Here is a 13,886-nt window from a genome sequence, read left to right on the forward strand (position 1 = left end):
CATAGACGTATTCATGATTTAGGGCCCCTTTTACAAAGCCGCAGTAGCGATTCTCACAGCAACTGCGTCCAAGCCCATTCAATTCCTATGGGCTTTGGTGCATTTGTTGCAGAAGCAGTCCTGCAGCTTTATAAGAGGGGCCTTTAGTTAATAAAATTAATCTAGTTACATTATGAATGACATCTACTGTATAATGAAATTAGTAGAAACTTATGATTAATTTCATAAATAAATCTTTAATAAATTGAATATAAAATTAAAACCATTTACAATTATTCCAGTATTACATTTTCTCCTCAAAAAGCTACATTTTCATAAATAAATCATTCAGTTTTAAAAACAACTGACTTCTGTTTGCTGTTAGGAAAGTACTGATACAAGATAGCTGCCACAAGAAACACTCACAAAAGCATCCACCTCTGCAAGGCACTTTTAGCCTCCAACTTATTTTGTACAAGATGAAAGGGTTTCAGATCAACTAAGATTAAAAAAAAAAAAAAAAAACCAACAAAAAACAAAAAACAAAACCAACCAACTCTCAAGCAAAACAGAAATATAATTAAACGTCACAATTTACAAACAGGAAACATAATTAAAAATATGCTCCGAACAGAAGCAATTAATTTGCTCCACTATTATGAAGCTTTAAATAATTGTAAATCACTGTTGTAACAAAGTCCATCCTCAGAGTGCACTTTTGTAAGCAAGAAATGTCTTTAACCTTGTCCTGTGAAAGTCAATGCATCATTTCTCCACCAAAGTCCATCTTCCATTGCCTCAGCTTGCAGCAGAGTTAGGCGTGTATCTGGGTTGCTTACACTTAATCCCTAAATTTGTGAATGTCATTTAAGAGCCTGTAGTATGGATAGGCTTCATTTGTCTGTGGACAGTTATAGTTGCATCTGCAGGACTGAATCATCATGACATTTTTGGTGAAGGTCTCGCCATCGGCACAGCGGAACCGGATCTTGGCTGTCCTGGTCTGGTGAGGCGTGCAGCATCTCCCATCCACACAAGAGCCACAGTATTTAGGGCGATATGCTTTTGCACTCGAGCATCCTGCATATGTAAATTTCACTGGATCTTGGGATTTTATGGTCTTGGTGCATTTCTTTCCCTTCTGTATGAATAGTAGATAAACACGGACTGTTAGCATGAAATATTACCCATTCAAATTTCTGAATATTAAATAAAGATGGCAAGCTAAAAACATTTTAAAAAGTAAAATTAAGAAAAATAAAATCATACCTTAAGATTAGTATAGGTTTGCTGTCCGCATGGTCGAACTTCACAAAGTTGTGTTTCCCTTATTAATTTACAGTCTGGATTGTCATTGGTGACTCTAGTAGAGATACCAGTTCCACAGGTTTTTGAACACTGGGACCATGAAGTTGTTTGAACAATGCACTTTGGATGCTCATAAGACTGGCTGTATGGCTGACTTCTAAAAGCTACAGAACAAAAAAGGGGAAAAAAGGCATACAAAAACATGAGATGCATATCTCTTCATTAAGGAATATGAAATACAATGTTGCATGTATCATCTTAGATGTGCAAATATATTGTTTATTTAATATTAAGGAATTAGGTTTCAGTCCACTGAGCCAAAAACAATGCTAGATTATGTTAACTATAGAGTAGTGGTTCCCAACCCAGTCCTGGGGGACCCCCAGCCAGTCGGGTTTTCAAGATATCCCTAGTGAATGTGCATGAGAAATATTTGCATACCTGTCATTTCCATTATATGCAAATCTCTCTCATGCATATTCATTAGGGATATCTTGAAACCCGACTGGCTGGGGGTCCCCCAGGACAGGGTTGGGAACCACTGCTATAGAGTGACACAGTATAGTGTTAGATCAGGGGTAGGGAACTCCGGTCCTCGAGAGCCGTAATCCAGTCAGGTTTTCAGGATTTTCCCAATGAATATGCATTGAAAGCAGTGCATGCAAATAGATCTCATGCATATTCACTGGGGAAATCCTGAAAACCCGACTGGATTACGGCTCTCGAGGACCGGAGTTCCCTATCCCTGTGTTAGATTATACTAGTGGTGATTTTCCATTCTTCAGTCACTCACCTGGTAACATTTTTAGTCCTCCTTTCACTACGGCAACAAATTCATTTTTGCTTGTTAGTTCGCCTTCTGAAGCATCCAAATCAAAATCTTGGCTGAAGAAATCTTGTAACTCTTCCAGGGAGTCTTTAGTCTCATCACAGACCCATTCTTCACAGCACTGCCCTGGAATTTTAACCAGCCTTGGGTTTGAACAGCCCAAGCTAGGGAGAGATAATTCTTGAGGACAGAGAGGAATGCAACCCACAGCTCCATCTATGCATGTGCACTGATGTTTACAGTTTGGCTGGAAACTTTCCCCATTCTGGTAGATTTTTGAGTTATATTCACAAGGCCGTCCTTCTATATTTGCTGCAAAGAAAAAAAAAATGAAACAATGGGGAAATTAGAAATCAGCCAAGACTATTGTGAATACATAGCTATTTCTGCTCTGTTAAATTCAATTTCTGGTAGAGTTCCCTGGAGAATCCAGGCTAGAACAATAAGTTAGTCAGGAATCACTTTTCCTTATGCACTCTTAGTTGAGCCCAGACGTTGAATTGCATTCCAGACTGCTGAAATCATAAGCCTTTCTGCCAAGCTACCGACAACAATGCATAACCATACAAGGGCTAGGAATTACTAAACTCTGGAACTACAGGGGCTGTGGGGGGGGGGGGCATCAATTATCATTTTATGTAGCCAAACCACAGGCGTCTTACCTCTGCAGATTCCCTTTAGAGCACTGGAACTAGCCCCAAAATTGCACTCCAGTCCCTTGGTGTGATCACAGGGCTGGTGCTTGCTGCAGTCTTCGTTCAGCTGCTTTGCGCACACTCGACAGCAGCCACAGCCGTCCAGCACCAAGCCGACTCCGGGAGCGCATCTTTGTACAGTGAAGGGGCAATGGCACTCGCTGGGGCAGGAAGAAAACACCTGCAAAAGAGAACGCAAAAAAAAAAAGGTTAAGTAAATACTAACAAAACGTTGCATCATTCACTTGCTTTGCTAGGAAGCTTACTTGTAGCGTTTAGAGTCCCGTGTCCCCCCTTCCCCCCCCCCCCTCAACTTCGAATCATATAAAGTGTTCCAACATTATTTATGGCAGCTAAACAAAGAAACCAACTCTATTGCAATGTTAACCAGCACTAAACTTACCAGGTGGAGTAAGTAAAGAAGGAAAATGCCGAAAAACAACGATCTGGTCATGGCTGCTGAACGCATGCGCCCCTCTTCTGCCGTATGTGAACTGTAAGTCTGCAACTGTTAATTTGCAGAGAGGTCGGTGTAGCGCGGGCTGTCAAGAGGCAGAGTCTGCTGAGCGCCAGTAACAGCTCCTCCCCCTCTCTCTCAGGCTGAGCTTTGGAGCGGTCTGGGAGTAGCTCGCGCTGCAGCCGCCTTAAATAGCCAGTGGCCGCGTGCGCCTCCCCTGACGTCACTGCTGGCTGGCTGGCTGGTTGAAGCAGTTCTCAGGCATCCCAGGAATGTTCCTTGGCGCGATTTTAATCCAAGTACCTCCCAGTCTAAATTTCGCTTTTTGGCTCCCTCGCGTAATTAAAAGTGCGTTCAGCCTTTTCATTTAGGACCCATTCTCATTCATAGTGAGCTCTTATATTTGTAACCTGGCTTTATTTTCTGATCTCTCTTCTTTTTTTTTTTTTAACCATAGTGGCTACTGGAGTATGCTGAGAACAATTCTAAATATGCATCACTGGAGTTCACCAATGAGCACCAGTGCTGAGCTGATCATACAGCCCAAGTATTGCACAGTATGTGACTACAGCAAATCTATTGCCTGGTAAAGTTCTGAAAGGAATGGAAATAGTGCAATATATGTTCCTATGAACAGACAATTAATCAAACATTCTTATGTAAGAATGAATGGAAGTAGAGTGATTAAGGTTGAGGTTGAGGTCCTGCTCTTTTGGGAAGGATGGAAGGAAGATTGCAGCGCGACTTTCCTTGATTTCTATAACCTGTTTTATAAATGCAGAGCAGTTCCTTCTCTTACTTTGGCCTTGCCTCGTACATTAGTGTTTTAAGCGATTGCCTGCGGCACATCTCTGTCTGCCAGATCAGGTCACTCCCTTCAGTTTAAACAGGACTTCAAAAACACTGTTTTGAAATCGCAGGATCTATTGCCCTAATTTGCCGAGTTTATACTGCTTAGCAGGGCAACAAAACCAAAACTGTGTGGGAAGAGACTGCATCAAATATGAAACACAAATACACATGCAGGTACTGCGACTTTGGGGGATCAAACTTTTGGCCTGCTACAACAGAATGAATCAATGTTAGTTATATTAAATTATTACATTACATTACATCTGGGATTTCTATTCCGCCTGTGCCTTGCGGTTCTAGGCGGATTACAATATAGAGAATATCTGGGACATTCCAGTAGAATTACATTTCAGGATAGGAGTAAGTTATAGGAACAGTGAAGAGTTTTGATATTACAATTTCACAGAAGATATTACTTATTACAGAAGATAATACATATAGCAGAAGATAATGCATTTTACAGAGGTAATACATGTCAACTCGATCAGTTAAGTCGGGTGTAGTGTAGAAGAGTTACAGTACATTCTTGATCACAGACAAAGGGATAATATGGATGAGTGATTCCGAAGTCGTTGATTGGGAGCTCATTGGGCGGTGGTTAGAGTGATGGGAGATATTTTTTGAACAGTAGTGTTTTTATTTCTTTGCGGAACTCTTTTATGTCTGTTGTTTTGGTCAGTAATTTAGAGATGTCAGAGTCTATTTTGGCTGCCTGTGTCCCCAGGAGGTTGTCGTAGAGTTTCTTACGACAAGTACCGTTGAGTGGTGGATAGGTGAAGAGGTTCTGTGTTCTCCTTTTTCTTGGTGGGTGGTAGTAGTGAAAACGGTTATTTAGGTAACTGGGTGCCGTGCCATGGGTTACTTTGAAAATGAGACAGTAGAGTTTGAATTGTGTTCTTGCTTTTATTGGTAGCCAGTGAGATTCTAGGTATGCATTGGCTAGATATGTTATTTATGTGTATGCATCATAATCCAGTATTTATGGCTTTTGGAAATGGTCATGATTATTCCTATGTGATAATATAAATAAGAAAAGAGCATGTACTATTAACTTTTGCTGTTTTGTGAGTAGTGTTGGTTGGGTTATTGTGGCAGTCTGATCTGTTTTGTTTGGTTGTTAATTGTTTCCTTTATATATTTGTATATGCAAATTGTTTCCTTTATGCATTTTGTACATGTAAATTATTTTTTAAATAAGTTGGTCATCCATATGATTCAAAGGCCCTGTAATGCAGAGGATCATTTGCTCCCTAGATCAGTGTTCTTCAACCACCGGTCCATGGACCAGTGCCGGTCCACAGAAATTTCCTGCCGGTCCACAGGGCCAGCACATGCATCAGGCCCAAAACAGTGTTCTTCAACCGCCGGTCCACGGTGCGATCGATGCGGCATTATCTTCGAGGCAGCTCCCTCTTCCTAACTGATTCAGTGCACAAAGCCACGGGCAGTGAGTGGCTCCTACGGGCATCCTGCGCCTGAACCGGAAGCCTTCTCTCTGATGTTGCAACGTCAGAGGGAAGGCTTCTAGATGAGGCACGGGACGTGCAAGGTGCAATTAGTACTATCATGGGGGCGGGGTCTTGGGTGGAGATTGGGTAGAGATGGGCGGGGCCTGGCCCACAACTTAGCCCAGTGTTCTTCAACCGCTGGTCCACGGACCGATACCATTCCACAGAATAATTATTTTATTTCTGCCGGTCCATAGGTGTAAAAAGGTTGAAAAACACTGCTCTAGAATTTCAGTGGTTCCCAAACCTGTCCTGGGGGACCCCCAGCCAGTAAGGTTTTCAAGATATCCCTAATGAATTTGCATGAGAGAGATTTGCATATAATGGAAGTGACAGGTATGCAAATCTCTCTCATGCATATTCATTAGGGATATCTTGAAAACCTGACTGGCTGGGGGTCCCCCAGGACAGGTTTGGGAACCACTGCTCTAGATAAATGGGGGCTGGTGCAAATAATTTCACCGTTTCTTGGGGGCATAGGGAGTGGATGGATGAGTAGGTAATAAGTCCTAAGGACAGCAACAGCTAGGAACCACCTTTGAGCATTTAGAGAAGGAACCTGATGCATGGCCATGTTTGGAAGGAGGCAGAGGAGAAAATCCCCAGATAGTTGTGAATGAAGATTCCTGTTCCCTGATCTCAGCTCTGCTTAATATTGACTTGGAAGTCCGAAATTGTCAGGCTAAAACAAAAACAGCTAAGAAAAACCCTGGAGCAACCCCCGCCCCTCCCCCACCCCAATTTTCCCAGCAAAAAAGTGATAGGCCACAGTAATTTGTTCTGAGCTTCTACAGTATATGCTATTCATTCTGAATTAGGGGTACCTTTTTGAGCTCCTGTTTTGAGTTTCTGCTTCTCTTGTAATATCCTTTGACTTTCTGCACTTAAGTGTTTCCAGATGCGGAATCAGACACCAGACGTAACAATATTTCCATATTTGGTATAGCAGTAGCCTGCGTTTTTCACATTTTTCTACCTCTGTTATCCAACCACAAGGCATTCTTGACAGCTTCAGATGCTGTTAAATATAGGTTTGACTTACGCTCCCAAGGGCAGGAAATCTTTGGAATTCCTCTGTTTTTTTACACAATCTATCATGACTTGAAAGGACAGTACAGTGTCTGTTCCAATTGTCCTTATAGGTTGTTCATTTATGGAGAAATAAGCCAAGTAGTTTAATCTGCTTTCAAAGCAACATTACAATAAGTCACTTTTGGAGGACTGTTCACAGGTCTTATTAGCAGAATTGAGGTTTCTTCACGGATTGAAATAGAAGGGGAGATGCATGATGGAGTAAAGGACAAAGATGCTGCCATCGCCCTTGCAAATATATCCAGGGCTGCAAGTCTTGCATGAAAGCTTCTTGTAAAGCACTGCTCTGCAACCTAATCAGACTAGAACAGCACAAAGCGATTGTTTTCCACCCCCCAGCAAAGAACGAGTAAGGGTGGTGCACTAGGAAAACGTGGAACACAAGCGGGTAAGTAATGCTGGAAAATCAAAAACGCACACTTTTGTTTCTGTAACGAATAACACATTTGAGTCGCCCATCTGTGAAAAGGAGACTGTTTAGGAAATTAGAGTGTGTATTCTGAATCTTTACTTTTCAGTAGCCCATCCTTTCTGGGGACCAAAATGTGACCCATTTAAACCCAGCCTGCCTAGTTCCCTTGCTAGGGAATGACACGGACTTACTTCTGCTGCTGTACCACAAATGGGTGAGAAAGCCTGAAGCAAGGAATGCCGTGTTTTTTTTCCAACATACCTGACAAGCTAAAATTTGAAAGTCTCCAAATCACTAAAGGCATATTTCTTAAGATTTCAATGGTCTGCTTTCATAACCAGCTCCAGATCCCCCAGGAGTAAGACGGTGCAGATTGATGAGGTCCATCTTTGCTGACACCGCTGGGGAACCATTTTTTTCCCCCTCTGGTCTAGATAAATAAAGCTTCATGAAAAAACCATCTGTCGGGCTTTTTAGCATAATAATCTTAGAAAATCCTTAGAATTGAAGCTTTAGGCCACCTGGATGAGGGCAGAATTTAAACTAAAAGTATGTGAGAAGATTGACTATGAACTCGTTAGTGGGTTTTAGTATTTTTAAACCGCAGTTTTGCCCTTAAACCAAATCCCCACTGCAGGATTCTGGACTTGCTGCACTTTTCCTGCTCTACCTGCTTCTAGTGGTTTTGGAAAGAAGCCGCTGGGGGCGCTGTTTTCGCCGCGCACTTGCACGCAGGAACTTTTGGCTCCGTCTCAAGCTCCTCCGCGAGCGTTTCCAGCTCGGATCCATATTTGGTGAAAGGCTGAAAGTTCGTCATCCCTTGTTGATGCAGCCGGGTTCGTTTTAGCTATAAAAAAGGAAATGGCAGGTCAGTGACCCGCATACCATAACCATTGGTCATTTGGAGAATCCCCGGGTCACATTTTTGTAAGCTGAAGAGGATTTTCCTTTGGCTGTTTATAAGGAAGTGTTTCCCTAGCTTAGAATCTGCTGATAATTTTTTTTTTTCCATTAAAAGAGTTGTTCTAGCAACTCACATTCATTTATTGCAGAAGGAACACTTTAACCCCTTTATATCTTCTCTTGAATGATGCAGTTTACCTACCTATTCAGCATATCACCAATAACTGGAAAAATTATACTAATCTTAATTATACATTTTGGTGGAATTCGGTATGCCATATTTTTAAGATGGAAAGAGCAATTGCAATACAGAAAGGGAACTATAATAATTTTATAAAGATCTGGGGGCCTTTGAGTAAACATCATTTTCCTTGGATGAATATATGTACACATAGAGGGGAGGTGGGGGGGGGAGTTTTTCTGGAAATTTCACTAAATTATATGTTTATATTATATTTATGAAATAATTGATTATAATATTTGAAAGAAGGTGGGTGGGACGGGATATAATTTTTATGTTTTTAGAATTATTTGAGAATTACAAGTGTTATTGTTGTTACTAATGATATATTCCTGTACGCTTGCTGTAAGTTTTCAAAATGAATAAAGAATTAAAAAAAAAAAAGAATGATGCAGTTTAAAACAGATCACCCTTTTAAAATGATCACATCATAACAGTAGTGTTTGCAAGAATGATTAACTGTTGCTTTTGTCCTATAGTGGGGTGTTTTATTTTGTTAGTGGAGGCGGGTTTTGGGGTGAGTAAATAGTTTAATTTAAAAACCCGTGCATGAAAGTCAGTAGGTCCGGGTAAAACAAGGATCCCGCGGACCTCAAGGATCTCTACCTGCCAGTGTAAATTACCCCTCCCTGACACGGTGGAGCATGCCCTTTTTTTAACGATCGATGACTGGTGACGTAAGTAGGTCAGAGGGGAGCGAGACACGGTAACAGAATTTGTCATCCCATGTCATTCTCAACCTCAGTCCTTCTACACCAGCCTTCTTCGATGCAAGGCCCATTCGTGCTCTGACTCTTCCCTCTCTCCTTAAAGAATGACATGGGAATGGTTTCCCGCGGTTAATTGCGGGGATGCGGACAAAAATCTGTCACCGTGTCATTCTCTACCCGGTGTGCCTGAACAGGGGAGGATTAAGGCCCTGCGCATCGCTCTTGTGCTGTTGGATTGTGGCTCCCGTTATGTCCTGTGGGCCAGCAGCGACTTTTGACAGTGCTGAGGAATGTTAGCTTAAAAAACGGGTTCAAGGATCCTCTGTACTGATCCTTAGGCCCTAAAATAAAGACACGTAAGTGAGAGCTACAATAGTTTAGAAAACAATAGATGTTGTATGTTAGAGGAGGTTTAATCCTGTCTGTCACTTTGGTCCAAGTCAACGTGGATGGGCATTTTTCATTTGACGTCTAAATCCAAGTTTAGACATTTTGTGGAAGACACACGAAAATCCAGTATCAAATAGGGCCATTTTCAAAATTGCAAAACATCTATCTTGTGGGGTTTTTTTGTTTTGGAAAATATAAAATGGAAAGGACTGTCCAAAAAGGAAATTATAACAAATTTCAAGATGTGTGGAGGCCATTAATAGATTATTGTAAAGATTAAAAATATTCTTCCCTGTATAAAATTTTAGGACATTAAGGGGGAGGGGAGTATTTTTGATTATAATTGAAACAAATCATTTTCATAAATAAATAAGGGAGGGGGATAATATTTGACATTATGATGACCAATTATAGGATTTCAAGTGTATTTGAATGCTTAATTGATAATTGTCAATATTGTACTTGATTTAAGATTTGAAATGAATAAAGATTTAAAAAAAAAAAAAAAAGAAAATTTTCATTTTTCAGACGTGTGTCTATTTTCCTGAATAGGGTTAGCATATGTGCGGGAAAACCCGGGCATGTCTTTTTAGAGGACTGTCCAGGTGTCTGGACTTTTTTTTTAAAAATGGGGGAGTTTGTCCGGGTTTAGCTGGCTTTCCTGACTCCCCCACCTGCCTCCTCACTGGCCGCCCTGCATCTGCCCTGCATTTATCACACATGGCAAACAGCGCAGGGGAGCTGTTACATGGATAGTCATACTCATTATCCTAGGTCTGTAATGCAATGCTGATGCTAACTGTAACAATGTCAGCTGGCTGGAGCAGGGCAACAGGTTCAAGTCCACCTCCCACTCATGCCCTCAAATCAGTCTCAGCCCCCAATCCAGGCTCTGACCCTATCCTCTTGAGTCAAAGTCCTAATATCCCAATCAAAGCATCCCATCCCTGCTCCCATCCAAATCCCCAACCCTGAACAGCAACCCCCTTCCCCCAAACTCCCCAACTCCATCACCTACCTCCTCCCTGGCCGCTGCATTGAACCTTCAGGCAGCTGGCAGCAGCAACAAGGAGAGCCGGCTTGCCCCAGGAGCCACCTTTCTGTAGGTCCTGCCTATGAGGGAACAGGAAGTCGCTGCAGAGAGGTGGCTTCCGGGTCAGGCCGGAAGCAGCAGTCTCGTTGCCGCTGCCAGCTGCCCTGGGACTGAGATCCAAGGGCTAGTTTTGATTTTTTTGGGTTATCATAATGACCCGGTGCCTGAGGTTTATTAAGCTGTGATATATAGGTTCAGAAATTGTTCAGAATATTATTTTCTACTAGTCTACCTGGCACTGGATCATCCTTGGACCTCTTTATAAAAATTGGCTTTAGGTTGACCACCCTCCAGTTTTCAGATAACACAGATGATTTTAATGATAGGTTACCTGTTTTTAATAGTAGGTCTTCAACTTTATTTTTGATGTGTTTATTTGGTACTCGGGAGAGTATACCGTTTGGTGAACTTGCGCTATTAACATTTTTACGCTTTACTGAGATTTGTTTCAATGCCTCTGAATTAGAGAATGGCATGGGGACAAATTTGTCCCCATCCCCGCAGGAACTCAATTTCCCTGTCTCATCCCCCGTGAGTTTTGTCACTGTCCCTGCCCCATTCTTGTAAGCTCTACTTTAATTGCACAAGCCTCAAACACTTATGATTTTAAAGTGTTTGAGGCTTATGCAGATGAGGACAGATCTTGCAGGAATGGGTCATGGACGGGAAAAGAACTCGCAGGGATGGTGAAAAATTTGTCCCTATGTCATTCACTATCAAATACCATTTCTGGCATAGATCTCTCTCTTAAATACTCATATCTCTTAACCCCTCTTCTGTAATGACCAAAACAAAGAATTGAGTCTTTCTGTTAGGACATGGTCACCCCTGGGTACCATTTGCAGACCCTGGCTACTAAAAAGAAACAGAGTAGCTTTGAACTAGAACAATGGATTGCATATTTATTATACTAGACCAGAAACTGTAAACCATCTAATTAGATATTTCTTGAGGGACAGTGTGGCAAACCTCTTTTCACTTAGCATTTGCTTTTGCTGATGCTTCTTTGTGAAGCACAGTGAGAGATTTTCAAATTGGTTTTCCTGTTTTTATTGGGATCATTCAATGTTTACATGATATAAGAATTTGTGACGTCTGATGCAGGTGGGGTGTCCACCAAAACGTGGTTCCGTGTCAAGTCTCAATTTTATTAAACTTTACATTGTTTGAAAGAGTCTTGATTTCTTCAGACTTTATATTAGCTGGAAGACATTATGTCAGACTCCTTTGCTTTTTTTTTTTCAGTATATCAAATGCCATAAATACAGTATATAAAATAAACATCGGAAAAAGCAGACAGTCACTTAGCAGTGCACATGGGCCTTGATAGGAGGTTTGCGCCAAAAGACGTAGGAGGAGAGACTGGAAGCCCTGAATATGCATACCTTAGAGGAAAGGAGGGACAGGGGAGATATGATTCAGACGTTCAAATACTTGAAAGGTATTAACATAGAACAAAATCTTTTCCAGAGAAAGGAAAATCGTAAAACCAGAGGACATAATTTGAGTTTGAGGGGTGGTAGACTCAAGAGCAATGTAAGGAAATTCTTCTTTATGGAGAGGGTGATGGATGCCTGGATTGCGCTCCCGAGAGAGGTGGTGGAGAGGAAAACGGTGACAGAGTTCAAAAAAGCGTGGGATGAACACAGAGGATCTAGAATCAGAAAATAATGGTAAATATTGAAGAACTAAGGCCATTAATGCGCAGACTTGCACGGTCTGTGTCTGTATATGGCTGTTTGGTGGAGGATGTGCTGGGGAGGGCTTCAACGGCTGGGAGGGTGTAGATGGACTGAAGTGAGCTTTGACAGAGACTTCAGTAGTTGGAACCTAAGAACAGTACCAGGCAGAGCTTTGGATTCTTGCCCAGAAATAGAAGAAGAAGAAAAAAAAAAACCAACACATTTTTTAGATTGAATCAGGTTGGGCAGACTGGAGGACCATTCGGGTCTTTATCTGCCGTCATCTACTATGTTACTATGTTCTTAGAAGCAGAGCTGGCTATGGTTGTTTTTGAGGCAGTGGAGCTGGGCACACCTAAAATGGTGTGTAAAGTCTAGAATAAGCAGTTCTTAATGCAGGTTTGAAGCTTAAGTATGCAATTTTCACATAACTGTAGATGTTATGATGGAACATCATATGTTAGGCAAGGGCATAGTAAGGGGGGGGTGCGGACCACCCTGGGCGTGGTCTTCCCTCCGCCCCCCCTGCCACTCGCTCCCTTGCTCACCCATCTGCCTGCCCACTTGCTTGCCCACCTACTCACTCTCTCGCTCCCCACTCCTCTCCGTGCCTTCCCCCGTACCTTTTTGGCGCTCTCTCTGACATCACTTCTGCGACCTAGGTAATGACATCAAAGGGAGATGACACTGACATTGGCAGCTTGCTGCTCATGCTGGAGAAGTTTAAAAGATACAGAGAAAGGGAAGGGGGGGTGGGAGAGGGGTGCCACCACCTGGATGCCACTCACCCTTACCACGCCACTGTGTTAATAATAATAATAACTTTATTTTCGTATATCGCAATATCACAAATAGTTCAGAGCGGTTTACAGAGGAAGAGACTGTATACAGACAGCGATAAGACAAAAAACTTTCAAAATTACATTAGCATGTTAAGATTAATCAAGTTTATCTGGGCGTGTTTTAGGAATGCATCAAGGCAGAAGTGGAGTCAGTGAAAATTTGTCAAAGAGATAAGTTTTGATTGACTTCCTGAAAGTTTGATCAGAAAGTGCGTTTGAAATAAAGTTGGTTAAACGTTTGTTCCATTTGCCTGCTTGGAATGATAGTGTTCGATCACGGAATCTCTTGTAGTTGCAGCCCTTCAAGGATGGAAAGGCGAATAAGTAAGCACTTCGTGTACAGGTTGTGCCTGGAAATTTGAAATGGTAAGACAGGTAGATTGGGGACGAACCTGTTATGGTTTTGAAGCAAAGGCAAGCAAACTTAAAGATGTCCCTGGCTTCCATAGGCAGCCAGTGTAGGTTTTTGTAATATGAGCTTACTTTTCAATGTTCACTCCTCTTTCGAATGCAAATAATTTTGTATGTTGGATATACATTCATATTGCCTGCCATTTAGCAAATGGTAAAGTTAAACAGAATCAGATCTTGAAAAATAAAATGACCAGGCAACAAAAGGTAGAAGAAAACTTTTGTGATTAGAATATATCAGATTTGAAATGTGTATCCTGCCAGAGCTGGACCACAAAGCCCACTACCAGGCCAAGCTTTATGTAGGCTTAGGGCTTCCAGTAGGCTTAGGGCTCTCTCTAGTCAGGGAGCAGTTGTCCTAGTTGCACTTCCCTAACACTATCCCTACCATGTGTGAGCTTTATGTTTTGTACAATATAGGAGAAAATGCCTGTTTCTATTTCTTTGGTCTTGTACTATATGCAAGGTGTGGCTTATTGCGA

At 41.8% G+C, this 13,886-nt stretch overlaps 2 protein-coding genes across 2 annotated transcripts in view; one reads left to right on the forward strand and one right to left on the reverse strand.

The window, feature by feature from the left end:
* Positions 1-216: 216 nt before the first annotated feature.
* CCN1 (cellular communication network factor 1) lies at positions 217-3,438 on the reverse strand. Its single transcript, XM_033916981.1, has 5 exons — positions 3,215-3,438; positions 2,779-2,992; positions 2,081-2,428; positions 1,249-1,451; positions 217-1,120 (listed from the first exon to the last, which is right to left on the reverse strand). The coding sequence occupies exons 1-5, from the start codon at positions 3,278-3,280 to the stop codon at positions 821-823; spliced, it is 1,131 nt and encodes a 376-aa protein (XP_033772872.1). The 5' UTR covers positions 3,281-3,438; the 3' UTR covers positions 217-820.
* A 3,286-nt stretch (positions 3,439-6,724) lies between these two features.
* Positions 6,725-13,886, forward strand: part of DDAH1 (dimethylarginine dimethylaminohydrolase 1) — a 231,138-nt gene continuing 223,976 nt past the window's right edge. The window contains exon 1 of the mRNA XM_033917186.1: positions 6,725-7,108. The gene's annotated coding sequence lies outside the window, so the exon portion shown is untranslated. The remainder of the gene's footprint in view (positions 7,109-13,886) is intronic.

Source organism: Geotrypetes seraphini, chromosome 12, assembly GCF_902459505.1.
Source record: "Geotrypetes seraphini chromosome 12, aGeoSer1.1, whole genome shotgun sequence".
Classification (NCBI taxonomy): Eukaryota; Metazoa; Chordata; class Amphibia; order Gymnophiona; family Dermophiidae; genus Geotrypetes; species Geotrypetes seraphini.